The 25,193-nt window shown below is 40.8% G+C and overlaps 2 protein-coding genes across 4 annotated transcripts; one reads left to right on the top strand and one right to left on the bottom strand.

Annotated features, from left to right (window-relative positions):
- Positions 1–519: 519 nt before the first annotated feature.
- adprh (ADP-ribosylarginine hydrolase) lies at positions 520–9,111 on the top strand. 2 transcript variants are annotated; one of them, XM_059324843.1, is made up of 8 exons: positions 520–1,121; positions 2,182–2,310; positions 2,422–2,530; positions 2,903–3,001; positions 3,082–3,187; positions 5,405–5,671; positions 6,107–6,321; positions 8,421–9,111. In XM_059324843.1, exons 2-8 carry the CDS (start codon positions 2,227–2,229, stop codon positions 8,567–8,569), a joined length of 1,029 nt encoding a protein of 342 aa, XP_059180826.1. In that variant the 5' UTR covers positions 520–1,121; positions 2,182–2,226; the 3' UTR covers positions 8,570–9,111. The 2 variants fall into 2 exon arrangements, with proteins under 2 accessions (XP_059180826.1, XP_059180825.1); XM_059324842.1 differs by having other exon boundaries at positions 521–1,121; positions 2,178–2,310.
- Positions 9,112–9,113: 2 nt separating this feature from the next.
- On the bottom strand, positions 9,114–23,959 carry LOC131959626 (ataxin-2-like protein). 2 transcript variants are annotated; one of them, XM_059324836.1, is made up of 23 exons: positions 23,252–23,959; positions 22,132–22,171; positions 19,184–19,240; positions 18,735–18,806; positions 18,239–18,419; positions 17,547–17,668; positions 17,330–17,421; positions 16,330–16,578; positions 15,726–16,174; positions 15,539–15,613; positions 15,326–15,439; positions 15,058–15,138; positions 14,843–14,904; positions 13,760–14,100; positions 13,584–13,653; positions 13,146–13,280; positions 12,667–12,730; positions 12,215–12,396; positions 11,983–12,124; positions 11,691–11,800; positions 10,221–10,400; positions 9,941–10,112; positions 9,114–9,847 (listed from the first exon to the last, which is right to left on the bottom strand). In XM_059324836.1, the coding sequence occupies exons 1-23, from the start codon at positions 23,374–23,376 to the stop codon at positions 9,798–9,800; spliced, it is 3,165 nt and encodes a 1,054-aa protein (XP_059180819.1). In that variant the 5' UTR covers positions 23,377–23,959; the 3' UTR covers positions 9,114–9,797. The 2 variants fall into 2 exon arrangements, with proteins under 2 accessions (XP_059180819.1, XP_059180820.1); XM_059324837.1 differs by having other exon boundaries at positions 18,260–18,419; positions 23,252–23,958.
- Positions 23,960–25,193: the final 1,234 nt, after the last annotated feature.

Genomic DNA, 25,193 nt, shown 5'->3' on the forward strand with positions numbered 1-25,193 from the left:
ATTTTGGGCGCTGACCACTAGGTGGCGTTCTTTAAATTGAAATATTTTATATCTCCAAATTGGTTGGTCGGATTAACACCAAACTTGGTATACTTATTGTCAATGCCCTCCTGAGGATAACCCTTGAAGATTTTATTGATCGGCCCCTAGGTGGCGCTCTGGCGGCAGTTTAATTTAATAAGTGCCACTGTGCCCAGACCATAAGACTTAAGGCAATGAAATTCATTATCATTATCATGTTTTTTTTATCTTTTTATCTATGTTATTTACTTTATTTGTACCCAGAGGTAGATTTTGTTTGCAGTATAGAGTCCTCATATATACACACACACACACCCACACAAGAGGCACATATCACACATCATTCAACTTAAGACAGTGGGAGTTAAGAAATGACAAGTTAAATTAAAAAATGTAAAATTTAAAAAAAATTGTTAAAAGTTCTTACAGGTCCAGACTATACTTAGATATTGATGTGAACTAAAATACGAATAGCAAAAAAAAAAAAAAAGAAGAAAGAAAAATTAACAAAATAAAACAGCAAAATAAAATAAAACTTGTTTAGGCTGTAAAAACGTAGATAAAGGTTAAAATGTATATATAGAAATAGTAAATACATACATAAAAGCAACAATAAATAAACACCTAGGTAATTTGAGTTTGAGACCCCTGGTTTAATACATTACAGCAACAACAACAAAAAAAGTAGGCTAAAAAGCTAATCATTGTCAGTTGAGTTATACAAATAGAAATCTGTGGTGCAGCTGGTAATGGTTTGTCAATGATTGTTTGAGTGTGAGAAGATTTGCCATTTGTTTTATGTCTCCATCTTGCCTTCTGAAAGGCAGCCCTCTAAAATTGCTTTGCAGCTGTGTCTTTTTTTAGCCACCACGCTTTCAGGGAGTCCGACCAGCCGGCTCGGCTGCAAAGACTTTATTGAATGAACGTTGGTGTTCGCTACATGCCTCTGAGCAGGGAGCGATATTATAACTGCAAAAAAATCCTGTAAACAGTCAGCAGCGGTGGGTGTGCAGCGCTTCAGTCTGCAGCCCCGGTGTCAAATTCTGTGTGTGGCCGCCTGTGAAGCTTGATTTCGGGGAACGACGCGCTGCAATGGACCGGTGAGACTTCCGTAGCACGGAGGAAGGATTTTCCTGCAGCAAGTGCAACGTTTTACCTAGATTACTCTTATATCAAGCCACAGTTACCAACCTTATGTTTAAGATGACTTGTTTATGTTTTGAATTTATAGTTTCGTATGAACGCCACGACCATGGTGAGACGACATACATTAGGAATGTACCTTAACCTGTAGCGGTTATATATTAAGTATTAACACCACAGTTTAGAAATATTATGTTACAAGTGAAAGTCCTGTATTCAAAACTTTACTTATGTAAAAAGAGCAGGAGTATTAGCACTAAAATACAGTACCGAAAATATGTCTTTATTTTGCAGAATGCACCATTCCAGATAATCATTATATTATATCATTATACTATACTGTTGGGTATCTTAACCTATAATAATTGTCATCCTTTGGCATTATGTCTTGTATTAATAACTTATATATGTAAAGTTAAACTAAAGTTATCAAATACATTTAGTGTAGTGAAAAGTACAACATGTGCCTCCATAGTAAAGAGGAGTAACAGTATGAAGTGGCACAAAATGGAAATACTCAAGTAATGTACAAGTATGTCCAATAGTACTTGAGTAAATGTACTTAGTTACATTCCACCACTGGCTCATTGTATAAACTGTATATTACTACTTTTCTTTGAATGCAAATTAGGGCCCCACCTACAACTTATTTTCTTAGCTGTTTTTCCTTTATTTATTTATTGTTACAGCTGTGAGACCTTTATTAATACTACATATCATACTTTATGGCACTGCAGTTTCACATGGCAGCTCTAAACCTGTGCAGGCTCAGGTTACTGGTGCTTTTTATTCAAACTAAATCATATTAAATTAAAAGTAAGTAAGTAAAATAAAAATAAAAACATTTTCAAATGTGCAAAACAGGTCTTGGTAAAACTGATAAAACAGCTTCTCATTAGTATGTCTTTTGTTTTATGAACAGTGAAAGTAAGACCATTAAAATAAGCATCTACATTTGTTATTTTATGGTTTTAGAGTTCCCCTTTTAGTTTCTCAGTTTTCCTTTGTCTCAGTCAGAAACTTCAAAGTGCATCTGCTACAGTGGAGCACTATAAAGCAGCCATGTTGTTGAGTGGTGTCGGCGATGCTCTGGGATACAAAAACCAGCTGTGGGAGTACAATGAGTCAGGACCTGGTATTCATCAGGTCAGTGCAGAACCAACATAAAAATAAGGGATGAGTTTGTGCTAGAGCTAACCACTGCTAAAGGTGTATTTATCCTAAAAATGTCTCCCGTCGTCCTTCCTGATCTTGCAGGAGCTGAAGGAGCTCGGCGGTCTGAAGAACATCAAGGCCGAGCTCCCTGATTGGCCGGTCAGCGACGACACAGTTCTGCATCTGGCAACAGCTGAAGGACTGGCAACTGGTGAGGTCAAAATGACACTGAAGCCATTTTCTCTCTCCGGCTTAGTCTCTCTTTTCCTCATTTTGTTCCAAACAAGGACTTTATTGGATTGATCTCAGAGTCAGATTCGTTCTGATGAGGCCTCATCAGGACACACACACACCACATCCTCCTCCTCGTAACTAAAGGTTAAATGTAATTCCCAGTCTTGCCTTGATTTGCTGCTCTATTAGAGCTCTGCACAAGTGAAAGGAAAATGGTAGAAATTAAAGTTGACCTTTGCTGTGATAAGGCAAACAACCAGCCTTGTTAACAGGTCCCTTACACCTTTAAACGGTAATGAGGACACGTCTGCAGTTTGAACAACTTATGTCTGTGTCGTCTCCGTCGTAGGGAAGGGCGGGGAGGAGCTCCTGCATGAAGTGGCTGCTCGATATGTGGAAGGGATGAAAGACATGGACGGGAGGAAACCAGGGCCTTCAAGCATTCTGGGTGACACAGAGTCTTCATTAAAAATCACATTTATTCATAGTGATGGCAGATATCTGACTGACTCTCATTTGCTCTTCTAGGGGTCTCCCAGCTGAAGCCTGGAGAGGAAGGGGGCTTCAGAGTGCCCTATAACCCAGAGGGGACGGGCTGTGGAGCAGCCATGAGGTCTATGTGCATTGGCCTCAGGTAAGATGCTTGTCCTTAAAATAAAAACAGAATTACTCTGTCTAAGCATTATGCATACCAGTTTCAATGTTCTGTCTTTTGTCTGAGTCCTCCGTGGGTTTGGTTATTATTTTTTAATTGTCAATTATCTTGCTGTATTGCTTTCCCCAGCAGCTACAGGGCAACTTAATGACCAACCGAGGGAAAACAAGAGAAAAGGAAATGTGTTGCAAATTGATTTCGAGTTGAGTGGGACTATATTATCAATTCATATCTCTAAATAGCAGGTGTTCCAGCAAATTTGTTGTGTAAGGACATTGGTTTTTGAAATCTGTAGGGTTTTGTTTTTGTCTGTGACATACCAGGAATATGCTCCATAAAGCCAGATTGACTAAATAATCCAGACACAGTCAGACTCATGTTCAGCTGATTCGGTTCCATAAAGAAAATTCAACATAGTTCAAGCTCGATTTCTATTGCAATTTACTATTCGAAAAACTATTCGAATTCTCTATGGAGCCGAATCAACTGAAAATTAGTCAAAACAGGCCCCTGGTGTTTGCAGTAACAAAAAAGTTTCACCTTTAAAAAACTGTTTTTTGGATGCTGTTTGGTGGATAGAGGACATCTTGTGCAAGCCAACTTCCCATTACATTTGTACCATAACATCCAGTTGACTAAAATCCTAAATCCAGGTGAAATGTATAGTAAAAAAACTGCAAAATGTGAAATGTTACTTTAAAATGTGGCTTTAAACTGAATGAAATTGAACTTCTACATAACCACAAATTACTTATTTCTCTGGATTTGAAAATGTGTGCAAAGATCACATATACTTTTAAAAGGAATGTGTAAAAACCACCCAAAGACAGTAAGTAACCCAGTTACCCCCTCCCCCCCCCAGACCCAGACATTCAGACACATACAACAGTAACTACAGTTTCCTGTTTGTTATTGAATGTGTTATTGCAGAGCTAAAAACATCAGTCAGCAAACAGAACATTTACAGTTCTCCCACATGGTAAAATGAAGAAGTTTCTCAAAAGAATCAGCTTGATCTTTAGATCATAGAACTATTAATATGTTTTAAAGTGGGAAACAGTTGCCCTTCTTATGTTACTGACGTGACTTTCAAAGTTAAGGTCAGAGTCCAAAATAACTCTGAGCTTCCTGACTTACTCACTGTGTTTCAGAGACAGTGAGTGTCACTACTTTTCCTCATTCTGGCTTTTTGGGATCTAAAAAAAATAACTTAATGAAATAATGATAAAAGAACTAATGATTATTACATTATCAATTAATCTTATTTTTACAATTGATGGCTTATTTTGTAAATTGTAGAGAAACATCTCCCTGAAGTTTCCCATAAATAAGTGAAACTTTAGGTTAAAGAAGCTGCAATCTGAGTGTTTCCCCTTTTTGCTCAAAACTTGATTTAAATGATGAATCACTCAACAAAATAATTGCCTCTTCATCAAGTAATTAAAGTAATGAAGAATATATATTTTTTTAATTGCAGGAATAATGAAAGGGTTTTCTTTATTAATGGTTGACATTTAGAAACAATATAATCTGCATTTGATAAAAGACAACAATTTAATAATACAAAATGAGACACAAAATTGCTGAACTTAAATTAACATATTTAACGATGTTGTCTGCAGTGCACTTTTATTAAATTACAAAGAAAAATGTAAACTTGCATAAAGTCTTCCTTAGTGTTGGTTCAGTATAACGCTATAATAAATAGACTATTTATGAATAAACAACAATATCAACCTTGAATTGGCCCACTGATTCATTGGTCAACTGCTACTCTTTATCTTCATGATGAGGCATAATAAAATAAAAAATAAAAAAATGAAGTAGCTTTTTAAAAAATGCACAGTGAAAATTAATTTGGTCACATAAGGACACACATTTAGATTTAAATTTACAGTTGAAGCACACAGCTGCTGCTCTTATCCGAAGTCATTTATAATACATGCACTGGTCGAATAGGTGTACATTCTTTGATCACCAAGCAGAAAATAGCAAATAAATAACAGAGTTCCAGGGGGAAAGCATTAGCCAGAAGCAGTCAATTAAAGCATTAGAAGAAGTAATCACTATAAACAGAAAACTAATACAGAAAAAATATTTATCAGGTGTTTGGACCTCATTAGGTTTATGGAGAAACCTTCAACTAAAAAGGCCACATAATAAATGCTGATATGGACTTTAAAACTTTGTCCCCAGGTATCCAAAGCCTGACCAGCTGCTGTCGTTGGTGGCGGTTGCCGTGGAGACGGGCAGGATGACCCACCCTCACCCCACTGGGTTCCTGGGAGCCGTAGCATCGGCCCTTTTTACTGCGTACGCCGTCCAGCGCAGGCCAATTACGACCTGGGGTCTCGGCCTGCTGAACGAGGCCTGTCCAATAGCAAAGAGCTTCGTCCAGGGTCGAGGCTTCGCCGTGGAGGAGACGGAGAGAGACTGGGACTACTTCTGTAACAAGTGGCAGTGGTATGAGCGTCTGAAATCAGGCTTTGTTTTAAGTTTTCAACATGTCAGCTTTTTTTTTTTTTTTAAACTGTAATGTTTATTAGGTTTTTTTTTCCATGTACACAAGAGACATACACAACAAAAGAAAAAACACTTAACATTAATAAAACAGTATCAACATTCATGGCTGCGGGTATCCATATTCTACAAAATCAGATTCATACAGTTTGCAGTTCACATGTCTTTCGTTATGTCATACAGCACCCATTTTTTCCACTTTGAAATAGAAACATCTTCCTTCAGTCGAAGCTGGTAGGTCATTTTTTCCATACAGTATATTTCTCTTACAATCCCTAGCCATTGTTCTATGGGAGGAGATTCAGTCTTGTACCAGTTCCTTGTTATTGAACATGTCAGCTTTTAAAGTCAGGAAAACCTCTTCCCTCCTGCCTACAGGTACCTGGATACAAGGGGGATCTCTTGTGGGGTGGGGCCTGTGATTTGGCCCCCTTCTTACGGCCCGGCTGAGAGAGATGAAGCCTACAAGAGCTTCAGCCTGTCAGGCTGGGCGGGACGCAGCGGCCATGATGCTCCCATGATTGCGCTGGACGCCCTGCTGGGGGCGGGGTCAGACTGGGAGGAGCTGATGAGCAGAGCGGGCTTCCATGGAGGTCAGAGATTCAAACAAGACAATTCGTGTTTTGGTCTTATTGATCTAATAAGCTGGGAAAGGGGCATTGTGATGACCCTAAGCTGCAATATATAACCAATCACCATCTATTTTTCAATTAATCTTTAAAACAGTTTTCCTTCTTTTCTCAAATTTATATAATTTTAAACTAAATATCTAGTATCTGAAAAAACAAGAAATTTAGAGACATCACCTTTGCCTTTGAGAAACTGTGATAGACGTTTTTAACTGTTTTTGTTGTTTTTTTTACATTTAAGAGGCCAGAGGACTAATCGAGGAAATGATTTGCAAATTATTTGATAATGAAAATTAGCGTTACGGCCAACTTTAATGCTAAAGCTCTGCAAAATCCCCCAACATTTTTAACTATAGTGTTTTTCTGTCATTTTTGGCCATAGTATACTACATGTATCCGCAAAAATTAATAAGCTAATTGAGCTTTTCGGGGCATTAAAAACTTTTTTTTAGAAAATTTTCGACATACTATAATAGGGTGTTTTTTCTGTCTTTTCTAACCATATTATGCTCTAATAGATATATAATACCTATTAGATATACAATATAATACTATACTATATTCTATAATTGAGCCATTTTCAGCATTTTAAAATTTGACCATTTTTGACAACAACAAAAAAAAGACATGCTATAGTATGACTTATTTTTTGAGGGGTTCAGTTTTGGACATCCCATAATAAGGTGTTTTTTCACTATTTTTAGACAAAATATACCAGCACATGTATCAAAAGACTATAATCGACCAATTTTAAGCATTTTTAGGAATTTGAAAATTTGACCATTTTGACAAAAATAGACATGCTATAGTATGGCATTTTAATCGGGTAATTTTTGGCCATCCCAATATGGTGGGGTTTGTTTTTGTCAAAAATGGTGAAATTTTAAAATACCTAAAAATTACTTTATTTTCGTCCGTTGATACATATTAGTTGTACAGTTTGTCCAGAAAAAACTTTTTTGTGAAAAATGGTGAAATTTTAAAATGCCTAAAAATGACTTTATTATAGTCTGGTGATACATATCTTTATCCAAAAATCACTTATTGTATGACATAAAAAAAACAAAGCTGTGGTAAATCATTAAAAATGTCAGTTTAGTATGACAAACATTTTTATTTTAAATCATAGCATCCAATAAATAAAAATGCTATATGGTATGCAACAAAAGTTATATTAAAGAATATAAAGTTTGGTGTCAGAATTAAAAAGTGTCAGTCAAGCACACCATATGCAGGTAATTGTATAGTATGTAAAAAAGTTAAAAAAAAAAGATTTTAGATGGATAGTTTGTCACCTAAATTATTAAAGTATTAAAAAAATAGTTATTGATAAACATTAATATTGATTAACATATTAACCCTCTATGGTACGGTGTTGCCCTCAGTCAACATTCCCATTTTTGGCCTTCCAAATTTCTACAATGCATGTTTTTGAGTGTTGTGATACTTATAAAAAGAGGGAAGAGTATAGGGAACCAGTAGCAATGCTTTAATTTGTCACATGACCTCCAGGAGGCCATATTGAAACCCTATTTTGCAGACTTTTTTTTTCAAAGGAAACAGCTTTGCCATTTTGTGCCACAAAAAAATCACTCAAAATGTCATTTACTGGCCCTTTTTTCCATCTGGAAAAATATATGTTCCTACTGATAGGTGAGTAAACCTTCATTTTTGATAGTTGCATATACATAGCATGTTCAATGGGTCGTTGGTTCAATGGTACAATGTTGCCTACAGGCAACATCCAGACAAGAAACCAGTTAAAAAAGATCCTTTTGTAATGTTTTTAAATTTTAAATGGTATGTATTGTACCATGTTGAAGCTACTGAATCTTAAAATAAATTATGTTAAAATTAATTTTAAAACTTTCTTTTTCAGTTGTGCAGTTATGATACAATGTTGCCTACGGACAACAAACCCCAAAAACTTCTGATTTTTTTTTCTTTAGATAATGTTTATTTAGTCTAATTTAAGACAAAAAACACTCCAAACTTTTTTTCCCCTAACTGGCATAATAATGTGTACCATAGAGGGTTAATATGTGGAGTTCTCCATCTCCTAGGTGACAGTGACAGCACAGCAGTGATCGCCTGCTGCTGTTGGGGTCTCCTGTACGGCACCCAGGGAGTCCCTGAAGGCAACTACTCCAACCTCGAGTACCGGGACCGGCTGGAGCGCAGCGCAGAGCAACTCTACGCGCTGTCACACTGAGAGGACCGCCACAGCCTGCTGCACTGACCCAGTGTGGCCCCGTGTCTTACTGAGGGGAAACTTGGCCACACACACTGACACATTGACGTAGAGCTAGTTGGCACGCTCGGTAGTACATCGATCTAGAGGGCTGTCACTGAGCCACAAAGTGTGGTGTCATTTGTGCCTGAAGGGGAAGCAGAGTGGCCCACTAACCCAGTCATTTCTGCCACAATAAAGACTGAGCCTCATCAGGCTGGTGTATAAAGAGGGGTCCCCCTAGTGACCATTTTAAATTAACATGCAGAGGTGCACCACTGAGCGGAACGAATCCAAGCTAATGAGAATGTGAACAGAATACAAAAAGTCCCAGAGGAGGTAATTACTTTGTTTTGTCAGCCTGACATAATAGCAAATGCTTATCTAGCTTCAAATTAAATGTGCTCTTGTTATTGTCTAATGAAAAATGTATATGTCTCATTATAGTTGTTAACCGTTACTTCATGCAGTGCAGAGAGAAACTGAAACCGCAAATAAAGATTCAATAAATTAAAACAACCAAAGCTTTGAAGTTGAGTTGAAAACTTTATTTTTTGGTCATTGTTGTTTTAATATTTTTTTTGTCTTGTCCATTTTTTATTAATTATATTTTCCTACAGGAGAGAAGAAGCGAAGAAAGGGTGGTTTTAACTACTAGATCGAGTTAAAAAAAAAGGAAAAATTATTTGCTAAAAAAAATCCCCTCTCCTCTTCAAATCCATCCTTTCATGCTGAATTCACGAAAATCCTTCAACAGTCTGTTTCGCCATTTGTGTCAAGGAACCTTGTGAGGCTAAAAAACACACTGCTGGAAGATAAAGTGTCTGCTGCTGTTTTTCATCCGTGTTTATTCCTCTCCGACTGGTCAGCCCAGCAGGGTGTCTCATGTCTGGGAGGCAGTTGGAGAGAAGCAGGATGGCAGCAGGGGTCGGACGCTGCTTCTGCTGTCGTGTGCCACCTTCATCATTAGCAATGAAAAGCTCCTTTTTCGTCTGGGGCTGACACTGAGGTTTGTACTGATGAAGAACATTACAGCAGAAGAATAAGGTGCTGTCAAGACTTTTTGTCCTCTTCTCTCCTCTGTACGGTTCTGTCAGTTTGTTTTTTTATGAGTCGCATTCAGTCTGGGCCTCACATCCAGCAGGCAGTGGGGATGTCGGGGCTCATTTCTACGAACAGTTTGGGAGGTGGGAAGGAGGGCAGATGGGGTTCAGTTTCCAGGCTGATGGAACGTAGCAGGGTGCGTTTGTACCTGCATTGCTGTGGGAGGGAAACAGAAATCTGTAAATGCTATATTTTCAACCACAGAGAGAATATCAAGAGATGGATTTTTCTTGCTGTTATGCCTCGCACCTTGTGGATGTCCTATGTAAAAGTGTTGGTGTGCTCCTTGCTGTGGTCCGTGCTGGGGGTGCTGGGGCACTGAGCCGGGACCCTGCTGAGGAGGCGGCTGCAACATCACTAACTGGGGCTGACCGTGGCTCCCTGAGTGGTGGGGGCCTGACATGGCTCCCTGTACGTGGGCCTGGGGAACAACAAAAACAACAAAGTTTAAATCAAACTTTGCAAATGCGAAAGTTGGGTTTTATTCCACAAACATTCATTTGTAAGTAGCAGCAGCGTGGATCCATACCTGCGCTAACTGTCCCAGGGGATAAGTCTGTGGGATGCCCTGGTGGCTGTGAATGCTGTAACCCTGAATGGGGTAGGAGCCTTGTGGAGACGTGTGGCCCGGCGGCATGTTGGGTGGGGTGGGTGCTGACAAGGGACCTGAGTGGTACAAGGACTGGGGCTGGGGGCCCGATTGGGCATTCTGAAAGCAGAGATCACAATGTCAAAAGGTTAGAAGAGATGAATTAATCACAATGACCACATCTCTGGCTGGAGGCTCTTAAGGATGTGGCCCATAATAGTTAGACCTTTAGAGCAGTAGTTCTCAACCTTTTTGAGTCGCGACCCCCAATTTAACATGCATGTTGTCCGCGACCCCAGCTCACTGAACAGAATCTCACATGCACAGCTCAGATCACCCAAAAAAGAAACAAAATGACCAAAAAAAAGAAAATGACCAAAAAAGACACAAATTGACCACAAAATGATAAAAAAAAGACACAAAATGACCAAAAAAAGACACAAAATGACCAAAAAAAGACACAAAATGACCCAAAAGAAGAAACAAAATGATCATAAAAAGACACAAATGACTAAAAAAAAGACACAAATTGACCACAAAATGATCAAAAAAAGACACAAAAACACACAAAATGACCAAAAAAAAAGACATTAAGTGACCAAAAAGAGTAAAACACATTAACACACGAACACTTTAACACAGTGGAGACAGAGCTGACTTACAAAATGATTTGGCGACCCCCAGAAATCATCTCGCGACCCCAATTGGGGTCCCGACCCCAAGGTTGAGAATAGCTGCTTTAGAGGACCTGACAGCTGGACTAAACTGGCACCTCCAAGCCTGGCATTTACCAGACTAATTCACAAAGACATTATTATGAACAGACCTGCAGCCAACACACTAAGCGCGTGTGATGTAGCACTGAGTGACACAGGAAAGTTAGGGTGGTGCCTTGTCAGTTTTCAAGCAGGAAAAACACTGATGGCCCGGTAAACACTGTCTCGAACAGTAAACTCAAATGTGTTTCTAAAAACATTTGAGGTGAGAAATATGCAACAAGTAACACAAACTTGATTCATATTTGATCTGAGCTGGCTTCTTTGACAGCTTCAACTTCATTGTGCTGTGCTTCAGTGATAGGATTATCAAACCCACTTTTAAATTACATAAACAATTGTAAATAGCTCATGTGTTGAAACCCCTGTGATTAGCTCCTTGTTGTGCAGATTTTATAAAACATGAACTCGGCAGATTTGACTGGTTTCAAGGCTAGATACCTCCCAGAATGAGAGAAAGTAGCAGTGTGTTTTTGCACTCCTCCTGGCCTTATAAAGTAGTCTGCAATTATAAACATTTTAGTATCATTGTGGCTTGTCTATCTCATCTAGGCATCCAGACCTTGAAGGAATTCAGACACAGCAAATACATCTGGGGAATTTTTGGGGAAATCCAAGCCAAGCTGTATCTCACCTGTCCAGGGCTGGGAGCTGCGTGCTGGGGAGGGGGCTGGTTGCCTGTCGGGGTGCTGGAGGGCTGGGGCTGGTGAACTGCACCCGAGTGGTGGGAGAATGACTGTGGAGCTACACAGAAAATACAAAATCAGTGTCAATTAAGGTTTATATTGAAGGTTGAGACACTGAAGATGTGTCAAAAACCTGATAGGGTATGAGAGCATTGTGACCTAAAATGAATAATATCGAAGGGTTATCAATATTGGATCATTGCCCCCTATCTTGTGTTTCACATCAATCACTCAACTCACCATAGATGCCCTGCTGTGGTCCCTGAGGTCCGTCTCCTTGTGCAGAGAACTGGGGGCCTCCTGGTGGTCCCAAGGCTTGTGGGTGAGGACCCCCGCCTTGACCCAACATCCTGGCTCCACCTTGCAGCATGGAGTACATTGGCTGAAGAGGAAGAGAGAAACAAATAATTTGTTTTAAATTGTATAACCTGGGAGCTTTAATTCAATAAGGAGGTGAGGGTAGACGTCCTACCTGCCCAGGATAGGGTGTCATTGCCTGGATGACCTGCTGCTGGCTGTACTGCTGTGGGTTGTACTGAAGGTAGGACTGGGGGTAGGGGGACGCGACCAGTGGGGCCCCAGCTGCTGACGCTGCAGCTTGCAGCATGGGTGGTGCTGAAGTACCATGGTCAGAGCGCTGAGCCACTACTGAGCCTAGAGGAGGCAAAGAATTACAAAGTAGACAGAAACACGGAGGGAAAAACATTACACATGGATACACTAAAAGCAAAAGGCTGTTTTTAAATTGTTATTTTGTTACGCTGATGTCACTACGCTGATGTGTTGAAGGTTATTGCCATCTAGCTTTGACAAAAGCTGACGGGATATTCATTACAGAAGCAATTTGTCAGTCAAACTTTAAAAATGGAAACTAAAACTTAAAACAATAGACATACAGTACTGGAGAGAAAAACAATGTTTTACCCTTGGTCCGGGGGTATTTTCCCTGGCTGACTGTAGACATGGTGTACTGGTACATTGGTGGGGGCTAAAAAAGACAAAAATGTTTAAGGTCAACTCAAGCAAAACCTTTTTTTCTGTATTGTGAGAAATAAATAATCATCGGTTAAGCAACTTTTTATTTTTATTTTTTTAGCATTTCCGAAAGCTTAGTACGAAACCAATAGGTCATGAATTGCATACCATTTCCTGTTAAATGTCCCACAATGCAGACACCAATGCTGGCCTAATTATCCCACAATGCAATGTGGTAATAACGAGGTTGGCACAAGTTACCATTCAAGTCTCAAATCAGGAAGGAGGCTCTCAGGAAGTGATGTGTTAATTACAGCTCAGTGCTCCACAGTGGCTGGTCAGAGCAGTTGCTGAGCTACACTTATGTTTAGTTTCCATGTCTAAAAATGATACGGGCAGTAAATATGTTAAATATTTTTCTCACATACCTGCACAGAGTGGATCTGTGATACATAGGAGAGGTAGGGGGGGTTGTAGAGTGGTCCCTGTCCGCCTGGGTGCTGAAGGACCACAGGGCTCGGAGGAGTTGGCCGAGGTGGGGTGGGCGCAGTGTTCGGCTTCGACTATACAGAAACACAGGCAGAGGTAAATAAATCTGCACGTCAATGAGCTAATCAAAGGGGTTTCAACACATTTTATTACTCAATATAGGAACATTTTTTACATAAACTACAATTTAAATACTGACATAAAGCAGATGGGTCTTTGGTTATAAAATATCTGCTGCAAAAAGTATTAGGACTAAAAAATTGTGTATTTTATAATCTTTTTGAATGGGTCTCACACCATGGGAAAAAATGTATTTGTATAAAATGTAAGATTTTTTTCCCACGTTTCAAGGACTCAGCAGGAATGAAATGACTTACCATAGGCATTTGAGGTTTGATAGGGTTGAACTCTTTAGCGTTGGGGTTTAAGGTTGATTTCTTTACTTGGCTAAAAGATACGAAAAGAAAAAATAAAAGTTTACAAATGACAATCACATCAACAAAAGTAGCAAGATTGAAATGTTTACAATAAGAAATCTCTTTTTCAAACTCACTCTGCCACTCCCTCTGATGTCTCAGACCGGGAATCCTCGCTTCCCGGGGTCCTGGCTGGCTGTGGGGTGGCTGGTGAATGCCTGTCTGAAACGAGTGCTGGGGTGGTGCTTGTTGAGCCAGGTGTAGCTGCGGTGTCCTTGTTGGCGTCTTCAGCAGGGGCTGGTGAAGGCTGAGGTTGGGGCTGGGAAGGACTGGGAGCTGCAGCCTGAGTTTTGGGCTCTGAAGCGGTGTGAGCTTCTGATGGCGAGGGTTTAGCTGCGCTGGCGACTTCACTGACAGCAGGTGGGGTTGCTGCTGCTGGAGAGCTGGGAGAGCTGGAGCTGCCTCCACTCGGCTGGAGCTAAAGAAAAAGAAAAGAAAAGAAAAAAAGAGTGGAAGATAAGGATTGGGTCAATGGGAGAGGATAAGGAGGGATGAGGTGATGGCAAAAAGATAAATTAGGTAAAGATTTAGCGCACATAAACGTAATACAATTACATTATTTCAACCCTTAGAAAAGATCTTTTTAAGCCTTTGATCTGGAGAATATCATAATTTGACTGCAATTTTAAGCCACCAAATCTAGTGAGCAGCCCCAAGACACAGAGAACCTGTTTAATAAAACTGAATTTTAGTCAAAATGTCAAGAAATGAGAAACATGTCTGAACCTCGTCTCTTCTACCAGTTGACAGAAAAATGGCGGCCTATCTAATCTCAGTTTTCATGGATACAGAGTCAAGACTAATTAGCAAATCGGCCATTAATCTGGAACCTCTCAGTTAATTTTTGATTTCCAAGTGGAGTATTCATCGAGCGCACCCCAAAATGCCTCTGGGCAGGTTCGTTAAGGTTAAGGTAAGGTGGAAAGTCTCATCTGCCAGAGCAAATAAACCATATGCTCAGGTTCTACTGGTTCCAGGGCTACCAGAGTCCTGAAGGTACAATTCATTCAGTCTGTGAAACACGTAAATGGTCAACAAATGAATAAGATGCATTTTCTCTAAGAAATGGTCAAACATCAGTGATGTCTCAGGTCGTAGCCTCTTGATTGGTCACAGATTTTCTAATTTCACGCTTCATGGAAAAGCAACTGAACTCTTACCCTGAATTCCTTGCCAAATTTCCGCAGCTCTTCAATCTGCGACCTTTGCTGAACTGAGGGTGCTGGTGGAGGAGAGAGGAAACAAACGATAATGAAAATGTGAAAAACTGTTTTGTTAAAAGCACACAGAGCATGCAACTATGGACAAGTGGATGAGCCTATGTGGCTCATTTCCAGTGTTTAGCTGGCACCAATTTAAAGTCTTAAACACACACCTTTACTACTTTTGCTTTCCTCTGTGCCGCTGGGGCTCTCGGCGGAGCGTTCTTTTGCAGCTGCACCAAGGATCTCATTCACTGTGAAGACGAGAGACAAATGGTACACTAATGAGTTTAATGGATTCCACCTTCAATACTTGCTGCTTACTGCAGCGAGGTGACGTCTTATTGACGCAGATGAAGCTTATGTCATCGGAGAAAAATGGTTTTGACTTTGATTTCAAACTATAAAAACAAAATCAGGATGCCAGGAGCCAGACAGTACCATCGACAGGGAAGAGAGGGGCGGGGCCAGACGTCTTCTGGGGAGGCAGAGAGACAGACGATGTGTCCAAATAAGGCGTGTCCTGGGAAGAACCTGATTTAGGGGAGCGAGTAGCTGCAAGGGCAGGACAGGGAAAAGTTATGTTTGAAGTAAAGCTCAATCAAAATTAAAGAAGAGAAGTTTGTAAAATCAGATGACCGAATGTGGACTGACTGTGTGAGTTTGAAGTTCGGACTGTTCTGCTCGACTGTGTCGGTCTTTGGGCTTTGGGCGATGTTCTGGTAGAGACTGAAAAGGTACACACAAAAAAATCTCCTTACATTTTTGCAAAATTTGTATTGCCTTGGCAACATGCAGAGATGCTGTTCAAACACTTTCTGACACGGGTTCAAACACTAACCTCCATTAACAGGCCTGCCAGCGTCAGACATTGAGTGTGGGAGTGAGTGGGAATGAGGGACTGTGTGTCCATGTGGGGCGGGGGGACTGGCTGGGGATGGGGCAGAGGAAGCAGAGGCTGGTGTGGGTGCTGGTCCTCCTGGAGAGGCAGGTGTATATGGGCCCGCTGGACCAGAGTTTGGGCCTGGGCTTGGGCTTCCCTGGGGGTGGTGTGGGGTGTAGGCCCCGCCTCGGCCTGACAGAGGGCTGTTTCTCTCTGAGGGGGAGACGCCAGACTGTGGACCAGTAGCGGAGGGCAGTGGAGGTCTGGGGGAGGAGGATGGAGGGTTGGAGCGATAACCTCCACTCAAACGGTTGTGAGGTGGAGGCCCACCGGGACCTCTCTCAGCTCGCTCCCGTTCCCTGTTCATCTCTCTCTGACGTTGAGGTAATGGAATGTACTTGCCCTCCCTGAAAGAGAAGGAGAATAAGTAAAACATGGAGGCAATGCATAGGGAGGGCTGAAAATACATATAAAAACTAAAGTGCTGTGTTGTGCTGGTGTGGTTTAATAAGGCCCTGTTTTTTTTTTTATACATGCATAACAAACCAGTGGCCCCTCCCACCTGGTGCTGGCTCCAGGGCTGTCTCGGCCCCTTTCACGCTCTCTGTCACGGGGGCTTTCACGGCCCCTCTCACGATCGTTCCCGTCCCGAACCACAGCACTGTATTTGTCCTCCTCGCTTTTGCCCTCATCATTTTCCAAGCCGACACGATGGCGATACTGGGGGCTGGACTCAATCTCATTGGCCAGGCGAGCGGCTCGCGCCTCCCTCTGCCGAAACATCTCAGAGTTGCCCTTCTCTAGCGGTACACTGGAGAGAAGGAGAGAGGTGGGACGAACAAATAAAATGATGTACAGAAACCTTTGAAATTGTCGATGATGCCAAAGTAAGACAGAAACTTTCATTTTAAAGTTCCCGCAAATATGTGAATCATATTATTTTTAAAAATTAAGACTTAATGATGAATTTACTGACATTTTGTGAGCTGGTAAAAACTAAACATCTTATCTAAAGGACACTTTCTTGTTTATTAGCTTTAGTTTACATTTCATTATACATTGACTGTTATTTAATGCTAGTTAGAGATGGTAGAGCCAAGTTTTAGAAAAGAACATTAGGGAAACTTAACTAAAGTATTACATCATGTGCATCACATAATTGAAGAATATGGTCATTTAAGAATATTATCAACATATCCTTACTTGACTTTATTACAGAAGAGATGCTAAAAACAGTCATTTGGCAATTTTAAATACCTCATAGATAGATTATATTTGTATAATGTGACAGATGTACATGCAGTGTCTCATTGCTCACACTACATTCAGACATCCTACAATTGCTTGTTTGATTAACTTAATTACAACAAAATAAAGACGCACCAACTTCTATTTTTTCCTTGACAAAATTCCACAATTTTGATAAAATATTTTAATATTGTATTCATTCTTAACAAAATGTCAGATCATTACACGTCTTTCCTGTTTTTTTAGCACATCTTAGTAATATTAGTACATCAAAAATTGCTGAAGGCTCTGAAGGAATCCATACGGAAACTTACGTATACATGGAAAGGCTGGAATCGTATGTTGACGTGACTCCATATTTCACTTCATTGTAACGGAACATCTCGTTGGCATCCCAGCCGTTGGACTTAAAAAAACAACAAAATTACAAATTAGTAGAGTAAATACATAAATGTGTGTAGTATCTATAAGTACATTTATATCATCAATAGTTAGGGGTTCTGTGTGCAATAAAGAGACAGAGCAACTCACGGCATCATTTTCCAGATCGTAACTCTCTCCATTGCTGTCTCCTCCCTCCCATCTCTGCAAAACCTTCTCCTTGTGTTCTCCATTGACACGAGTGGAGGTGATGGCTGTGTCTGTGAAGGTGTCTATAATCAAAGACAGAAGAAGATGAAACACTCTCAGAATTGTTTATTTGTCAAGATTTGTCAACAGCCTAGGTTTGGGTATGATCATTTTGGTCTCAAAAGTATTTTCTCTCCACAAGAGTTAATTCAAACCAGTCAAAAACACTTTTAGCATGAGCATAACCCAGGGGTGTCAAACTGATCCAGGAAAGGGCCAAGTGGGTGCAAGTTTTCATTCCAACCAAGCAGGAGCACACATGACTCCACCCATCTAATCACCTGGACTGTCTTCACTTCCTGGATCAGTTTGACACATGTGCTTTCACATGTGTCAAACTGATCCAGGAAAGGGCCAAGTGGCTGCAGGTTTTTGTTCCAACCTAGCAAGAGCACACCTGATACGACAAATCAAACGAGTGAAGACAGCCCAGGTGATTAGATGGGTGGAGTCATGTGTGCTCCTGCTTGGTTGGAATGAGAACTTGCACCCACTTGGCCCTTTCCTGGATCAGTTTGACACATGTGGCATAACCTAATGCTTACTTTCACACAAACCCCTCTTCTCCTTTTTAGTGTGTCGTGTGTTTGTACCTCTGTTGCGTGCATTTGTACCTCTGGTGGCATAGTTGAGGTCGACGTCTCTGCAGATCATAGTCACCAGGTCGGAGGGGCTGAAGATCATGGTGTCAGTGATGTCTTCCCTCCGTGGCAGAGGTGTTGATGGGCCCTCCTCCTCACCGCGTTTGTGTACGGCATCCACAGCCAACTCGCACTACAGAACAAACATTAGGAAGGCGAAAGGAAACTTGAGGACTTCGAGATTGCAGAGCAGGACTAAAAACGGTCGTATTTTTCCTTTAACACGTTTTCCATAATGGTGACAAAACTAGGATGTATTTGCACCAAATCAGGCAATACTGGAATTAGCCGCAGGGTTGTGCAGCGGTGTAAAAGTGCCACTTAAACTTTAACCCCCAAATGAAGCGCAAGTAGATATTACATTTCAATTATTGTTTTCCATCAGAACATTTGGTGATTTGGTGTGAATGTAGTGCTTTCTTAAATTGGAAGTGTGTGAGCTTCTTACCCGAGAACTGAGGGTCTTGAATACGCCTTCAAATACACTGCCATTCTTCACTCTTATGTCACAGGTGGAGCCCTGAGAGATAGAGAGAACGAGAGAGAGATTGATTTAGTTTAAAAACACTTATTTAATCATTATTGAAGACTAATTATACAGATATGGTAAGCTTTATTCTTTTTCAGTTGTAGCTTTGACACAGAATGCACAGCTTATATGCTGGTTTCTGCAATCAGATGGGTATGGATTTCAATCAGCAACATTCTGCCTGCTGCTGTTATCCTTCACTGCCTGTGATAGACACAGTAGGTCATAAAAGAAAAGGTACCTCTACAGTGTAGTAGGTTACACCTTATCTCTAACTGTTATGTCAAAGCGGGTGTTGAAAGCCATTCATTTTCCAGAATAATCATCCTAGTTTCAGAAGAAAGTCTAGAACAAGCCAAATTACTTACCACAACAGCTGTGAGGAAATGAAGCATTCTGGCATTGTTGTACACACCCTCAAACACCTGCAGATGGGAAAAGGTAGAAAGTATCCATCAAGCAATGTTTCCCAAAGACATGCCAATAAAAACCATCACATAGAGACATCATGAAAATAACAATTTAACAGCATTCAAAAGCATAAAAGGTCATTTTAAATCAGTGTGTGGGCCTCCATGGGTAGCATGCTCATTGTAAGAAGAGGTGCTAGAACGAAGCTAGGTCAAAGAGATATGTTTTTAAGTGTAATTTAAAAGCTTCAACAGATCTTGCCTCTCTAATATCTTTGGGTACTCTGGCTTTGGGATCCCAAGTTAAAAAAAACTTTTTGGTATAGCTTTTAATATCTAGAAAACCACAAGTAGGGGATCTAAGGGATCATAACAGAACATAAGACAGCAGGGAATCTGATGTAGGTAAGTAAAATAACTTAAAAATCAATTGCAGGGTGATACAGAGAGCATGTGCAGTTAAACTAAGACTGGAATGTTGGGTTAAATGAACATGGTTTAATGCGTTAACCACTACAGAAAATTAGGCAATCCATTCCGAGGAAAGGCGAAGACCAACACTCTGTTTATACAGGAAAACCACTTCTGACGCACTCTCATGAACAGCAGTTTAACCCACACCTGGATCCCCTGCAGTTTGCCTACAGAGCCAATAGATCAACGGAGGATGCGGTGAACTTGGCTCTGCACTACGTCTTAGAACATCTCGACACTGCAGCGAACTACGCCAGGATCCTGTTTGTGGACTTCAGCTCGGCCTTTAACACAATCCTCCCCCTCACCCTGGAGCGCCAGCTATCCCTGCTGCAGGTACCGGTCCCCACTCGAATGTGGATAACCGACTTCCTCACCAACAGGTCCCAGCGGGTGAAGCTGGGATCGTGTACATGCAGCTCCAGGTCCACCAACATGGGTTCCCCACAGGGCTGCGTCCTTTCCCCCGCCCTGTTTACAATCTACACCAACAGCTGCACCTCTCTTCACCCCTCGGTCAAGCTCCTGAAGTTTGCAGATGACACCACCCTGGTGGGCCTCATATCCAGGGGAGATGAATCTGCCTACAGGAGGGAGATCGAGCGGCTGCAGAGTTGGTGTAGCGGGTACAACCTAGAGCTTAATGCTCTGAAGACAGTGGAAATAGTGGTGGACCATCTCCCGCCACCTTAAATGGGGCCTGAACACCATGGCCCTCATGAAAAAGACCCACACTGTTCTTTCTACGGCAGCTGAAAAAATTCAGGCTGCCCAGGTCAACACAAATCCGGTTCTATACTGCCATCATCGAATCCATCATCACACGATCTATTATCACATGGTTCCCTGCTGCAACAGCCAAGGACAAGGCCAAGCTGCAGTGGGTGATCCACTCGTCTGAGAGGGTGATCGGCACCTCTCTACCCTCCCTAGAGTCCCTACACAACACCAAGACTGTGAGAAGGGCAAGAAAAATCATGGCAGACCCCTCACATCCAGGTTTTGCCATGTTCCAAATGCTCCCTTCCGGAAGAAGGCTTCGGCTCCCAAGAACTGCGAAAACCTGGCATCGCCTGAGCTTTTTCCCCACGGCCGCCAGGATGCTCAACGCTAGCACAATACCCCACCAGGACTGAATGCACTCTTGCACTTTGTTATTACTACTATTATCATCATTATTATCAATATCAGTATTATCACTTACAGCACCTATCAATCCATTGCACTGTCATCTTGTCATATCATGTCTTGTCTTATATGTCCTTTCTGTCAACCACATCCATGCATGACTGGCTGTAAAAAATCCAATTGTGTTTACACTATATGGCAATAAATTTAACCTTGATCTCATCCATTCAAATGGACTGTTCTCACAAGTTTGTTCCTGATCCTCTGATTGAACTGGACTGTAGTTTCATGCACCTAACATTTTTTTCTAACTATAAAATGTGTTTTACGTCACGGATATTGCACAGGAGTGAAACATCATCATCTTTTAAAGTACGGGGACTTGATGCACAAACAAAAGCTGATTTCCCATCAATCTTTTCAAATCTTCACTTAAACATGATATAAAACCTTTAAAAGAGCTATGGTAAAAGAGCATATTATGAAACAGCTCTGCATTAAAATGTCTAAAAATGTTATATATGTTGTCAAGTTGTGGACTTAAATTACCTTAAATGTTTCCATTGTCATTCCCCTCAAATTGCTCTAACTCAAGATGCTACATCTGGGAGGTAATTTAAAAATAACACATCACAGAATCTACATAACAGAATTACAGCATCAATTTTTTCCGTTTTGCAACACAGAAATCTAGTAGTTTATTGATATGAAATTGTAATATCGATCCAGTTTACTAGAATTTGCTAGTATGCCAGCCACCAAGCTAAAGTGTATGCCAACATTATAAAGTTACAACAATGTTGAGCATGCTTAAATTATTTTTGGTAAGACCACAGACTGTCCAACAGCACTGTGCTACCCCAAAATTTAATTTGCTCCCTAATGTAAGCAACAATAGCTGAATGGGTGGTTGACTCATCTAATGGTACATAGCAACTTAACATTACTTCTGGCTATTTGATTAGAATTAAATGTCATAATGTAAATAAATGTGACTAAACGTAAGTTGAAATAAGCTTTAATACATTAGCTCAACTGTTTATATTATTTCTGTCCAAGTCACTTTGGTAAGATTTAATCAGAATGGTGGTTGTTAAAAAATGAAGACAATTCCCAAGATCCCAGATTATTTCACAACTTCAAAGTCCATATTTTGTTATCGTTTTGATTGAGAGACCCATAACTGCAGAAATTGCATTCTGTGGGTTTAAATATGTCAGGAAGGTGATGGATTAGGACTGTTACACTGTGCACTATATATTGTGTGCACTTTGTGTTGTGCTTGACTAGATCAGGATACTCACAGGAGATGACTGGAATGATGGCTTTGCAGAAGTTCGATTCCTGTGGAAAAGAATCACAGTTAAAACACGTTCATCTACTTAAAAACAAAAGGAGTACAACTTTAAAACCTGTCAAGGCAGTATCACATTCCTCATATAAAACATATAGTTAGATTGGGAGATGATGACACGCTTTCTTACAGGTCTGACAAGTTCCCCAGTCAACATTCTTAGTGCACTGAAAATCTTGGTCTCTAAAAATCACCCATTGTGAATGTATACTTTTACAGATAATGTCTACATCCACATGCCGCAATATTTTCCTTTTTGGCTAAAAGCAAAAACATTGGCATCAGAAGAGGGGCAATTTTTAAGATGGCAATGTGTTGTATTATTTTCAATCTTGAAATAAAACTACTACACTGGTTAATAAGAAAAAACATGTTTAAGTCTTCCTGACCCCTTTAAATGGATCCCACCTAGAATCTCTCTACATCCTTATATTGTTTAAACCACGTCAACGTTTTAGAAAAACAGGAAACGTGGTTTAGAGCAATTATTTTCGTTGTTACATCCAATCATTAAAGGGATAAGATGAATCTGGAGAGTAAATGCACCCTCGATAAAGAATGCACACATGGGATGATATCACTGCTCGTCACATAGACGGTTACAAAACAAAGACTGAGACGAAGCTGGCAAGAGTTCAGTAACCACACACATCTCAGTGATTTAGACCTCATATGACCTGCTGCTGGCCACGAAATTCGATTTAATAATATTTATTTCAGGCTTTTCTTTGCTACAAAGATGTGTTGTATTTTTTTTACATTTTTCAATCATCAAGGTCCCTTCGCTCTCACTGACAGGCCAGATAAACTTTGCATAGCTTGTATGCTGATTTGCTGCTCACTGCTTCCACCAAACTTGGACCCACCTCACTTTTTTGTCTTCTATTCAATGTGGGCATTCCAATTGGCCCACAGCCCCTGTCAATCTCACATGCACTAATCTCATTGGTTTGCAGAGAAAATCTATTTCCGAGACACGCCCACTTAGCATACAGCGCCTTAACCGGTAGGCCTCCAAGTCACAGGACAATCCCCGGACTGTCCTGGCAGCAGACCCCCACCCAGCTTACCTCCCGGCCGGCGTCCTGTTGCCGCTGTTGATGCCGCTGACTGGGGAAGACATACCGGCGGGGCCCGAGGTCCCGTTCGAGGCTTTTCGCCCGCCCGAGCCGGGCTGCTGCTGTTGTTTCAGCATTGTGAAGCACAAGGCTTAGACACCACCAAGTCTAACTTATAAACACTAATTCCTCAAGATGCAAAGTTGCTTTGAAAGCGAACTATCTTTAGCAGTATCACCTGTCTGTCCTAAAGAGCGCAGAGCCGGTGTAACCTCAGTAAGACCGGCTATTGTAGCTACTCTTGCTAAGTCGCTTGTGGCCTAAAATGTAAAGGCAAAGCACCTCGCGATTTAAATTAAATGTAACATATAACTTAACAAATCTCCCCCGACTATCTACTTTGTAACCACAGTGGTTATGTCAAAGCTGACGATGTGACACGAGTTTCCGTATAATTATTTAGCAATAGCTGGCTAGCTTAGCATTAGCTTTGATCCTCAAGCTCACTTCGGGCGCTTTCCCTCCGGGATTTACTTTCTTCTCTCTGTCGCGTCGCCTCAACTCCGGCACCGCTGACCCTTCCGTTTAGTTTATTAAGGTCTTGGCGTTACTGTCAGTCGCCTTAGGAAGTTAGATTTGTCAGGTTTCTTGCTGAAAACCTGCTGCGGTCGGTCAACACCACCTCTCGGTAGCTTCACTTGACTCAATCCGCGCGCGGCTGACTGGAAACCGGCTGGGGGGGGGGGGGGGCGTTGACGTGCGCGTGCACCTTTGACCTACTAGTGAGCGCGCGTACGTGAAATTTTATGTGAATCGGAAAAAATATTTATTTATTTATCCTGATTTATCTCTGTTATCAACAAGAACGCGTGGTTTTTACTGTACACGTGGCAGTCACTAAACACAACATCACTATTGTTTTGTTTACAACGTATCATATTGATATTTATTATTTTATTATACATATCGTCACCCTCATATCGTCACAACTCACTTTTTCAGGTTTTGCAGGAAACACAAAAAACTTCACCAAAAGTGTAACATATTACATTTATTGATCATTTCATTCAAAAGGGATGTAACAAAGGATGGCTATTGGCATAGTAATAACACTGTGTGTAAATTGACTTAGGCAATTTTTTGAACATGCCTTTGTGACTTAAGCAAGATATGGTAACACTTTATTTTGAAGGTGTCTACATAAAAGTCACACAAGCCTGCCAGAAACATGACATGACAAGTATCGTGAACATTAATGTTACTTCAAAGTGTCATTAATGTTCATGAGACATCCCATGTCATGTTTATGACATGCTCATGTCACTCTTATGTAGACACTTTAGAGTAAAGTGTTACCAATATTAGTGTCAACAATAAAACACTGATAAACTAAACTGATAACTAAACAATCTCCCTCTAGCTCCTCTTTGCTGGGTTCTTATCTGATGCCTATGAATGTGGCAAATTGTCAAAGTGATGATCTTAAAGGGGTAAAATCACATGATCTGATCAACTGAGGATGTAGGCGATTTTACCAAAGGTGGCCGGCGTCATGAGGAGATGATTTGGGCAAAAAAACCCTATTTTGACAAAAGAGATTTGGGCGATTATTTTAACAGTGTGACGATATTTTCATGTTTATTTTGCTGTTGCTTGAAAATGTTTTTTTCATTCATGAGTTCATCATAACAGCGAATGCAAGGCAACCCAACTTGACCTAGTAAACAACTTTCTCAGTGCGTCTATACACCAGTTATTACGACTGTAAGCTGCAAGCAGCATGGCAGCCTCCATAGAGAGCGTTTGTGTTACGTAGCAGGAGTTCCCCCAAGGAGCTTGAGCTTCCCTTTGAATACATTTCTTCTAACATCATTTAACATCGAACAAATATCCCATTCGTCTTCTACCAAAGAAGAATTGTAAGTACCTTAATATTTGAGGAGGTGATTAAGTA

The sequence above is a fragment of the Centropristis striata genome, chromosome 21, assembly GCF_030273125.1.
Source record: "Centropristis striata isolate RG_2023a ecotype Rhode Island chromosome 21, C.striata_1.0, whole genome shotgun sequence".
Taxonomy (NCBI): domain Eukaryota; kingdom Metazoa; phylum Chordata; class Actinopteri; order Perciformes; family Serranidae; genus Centropristis; species Centropristis striata.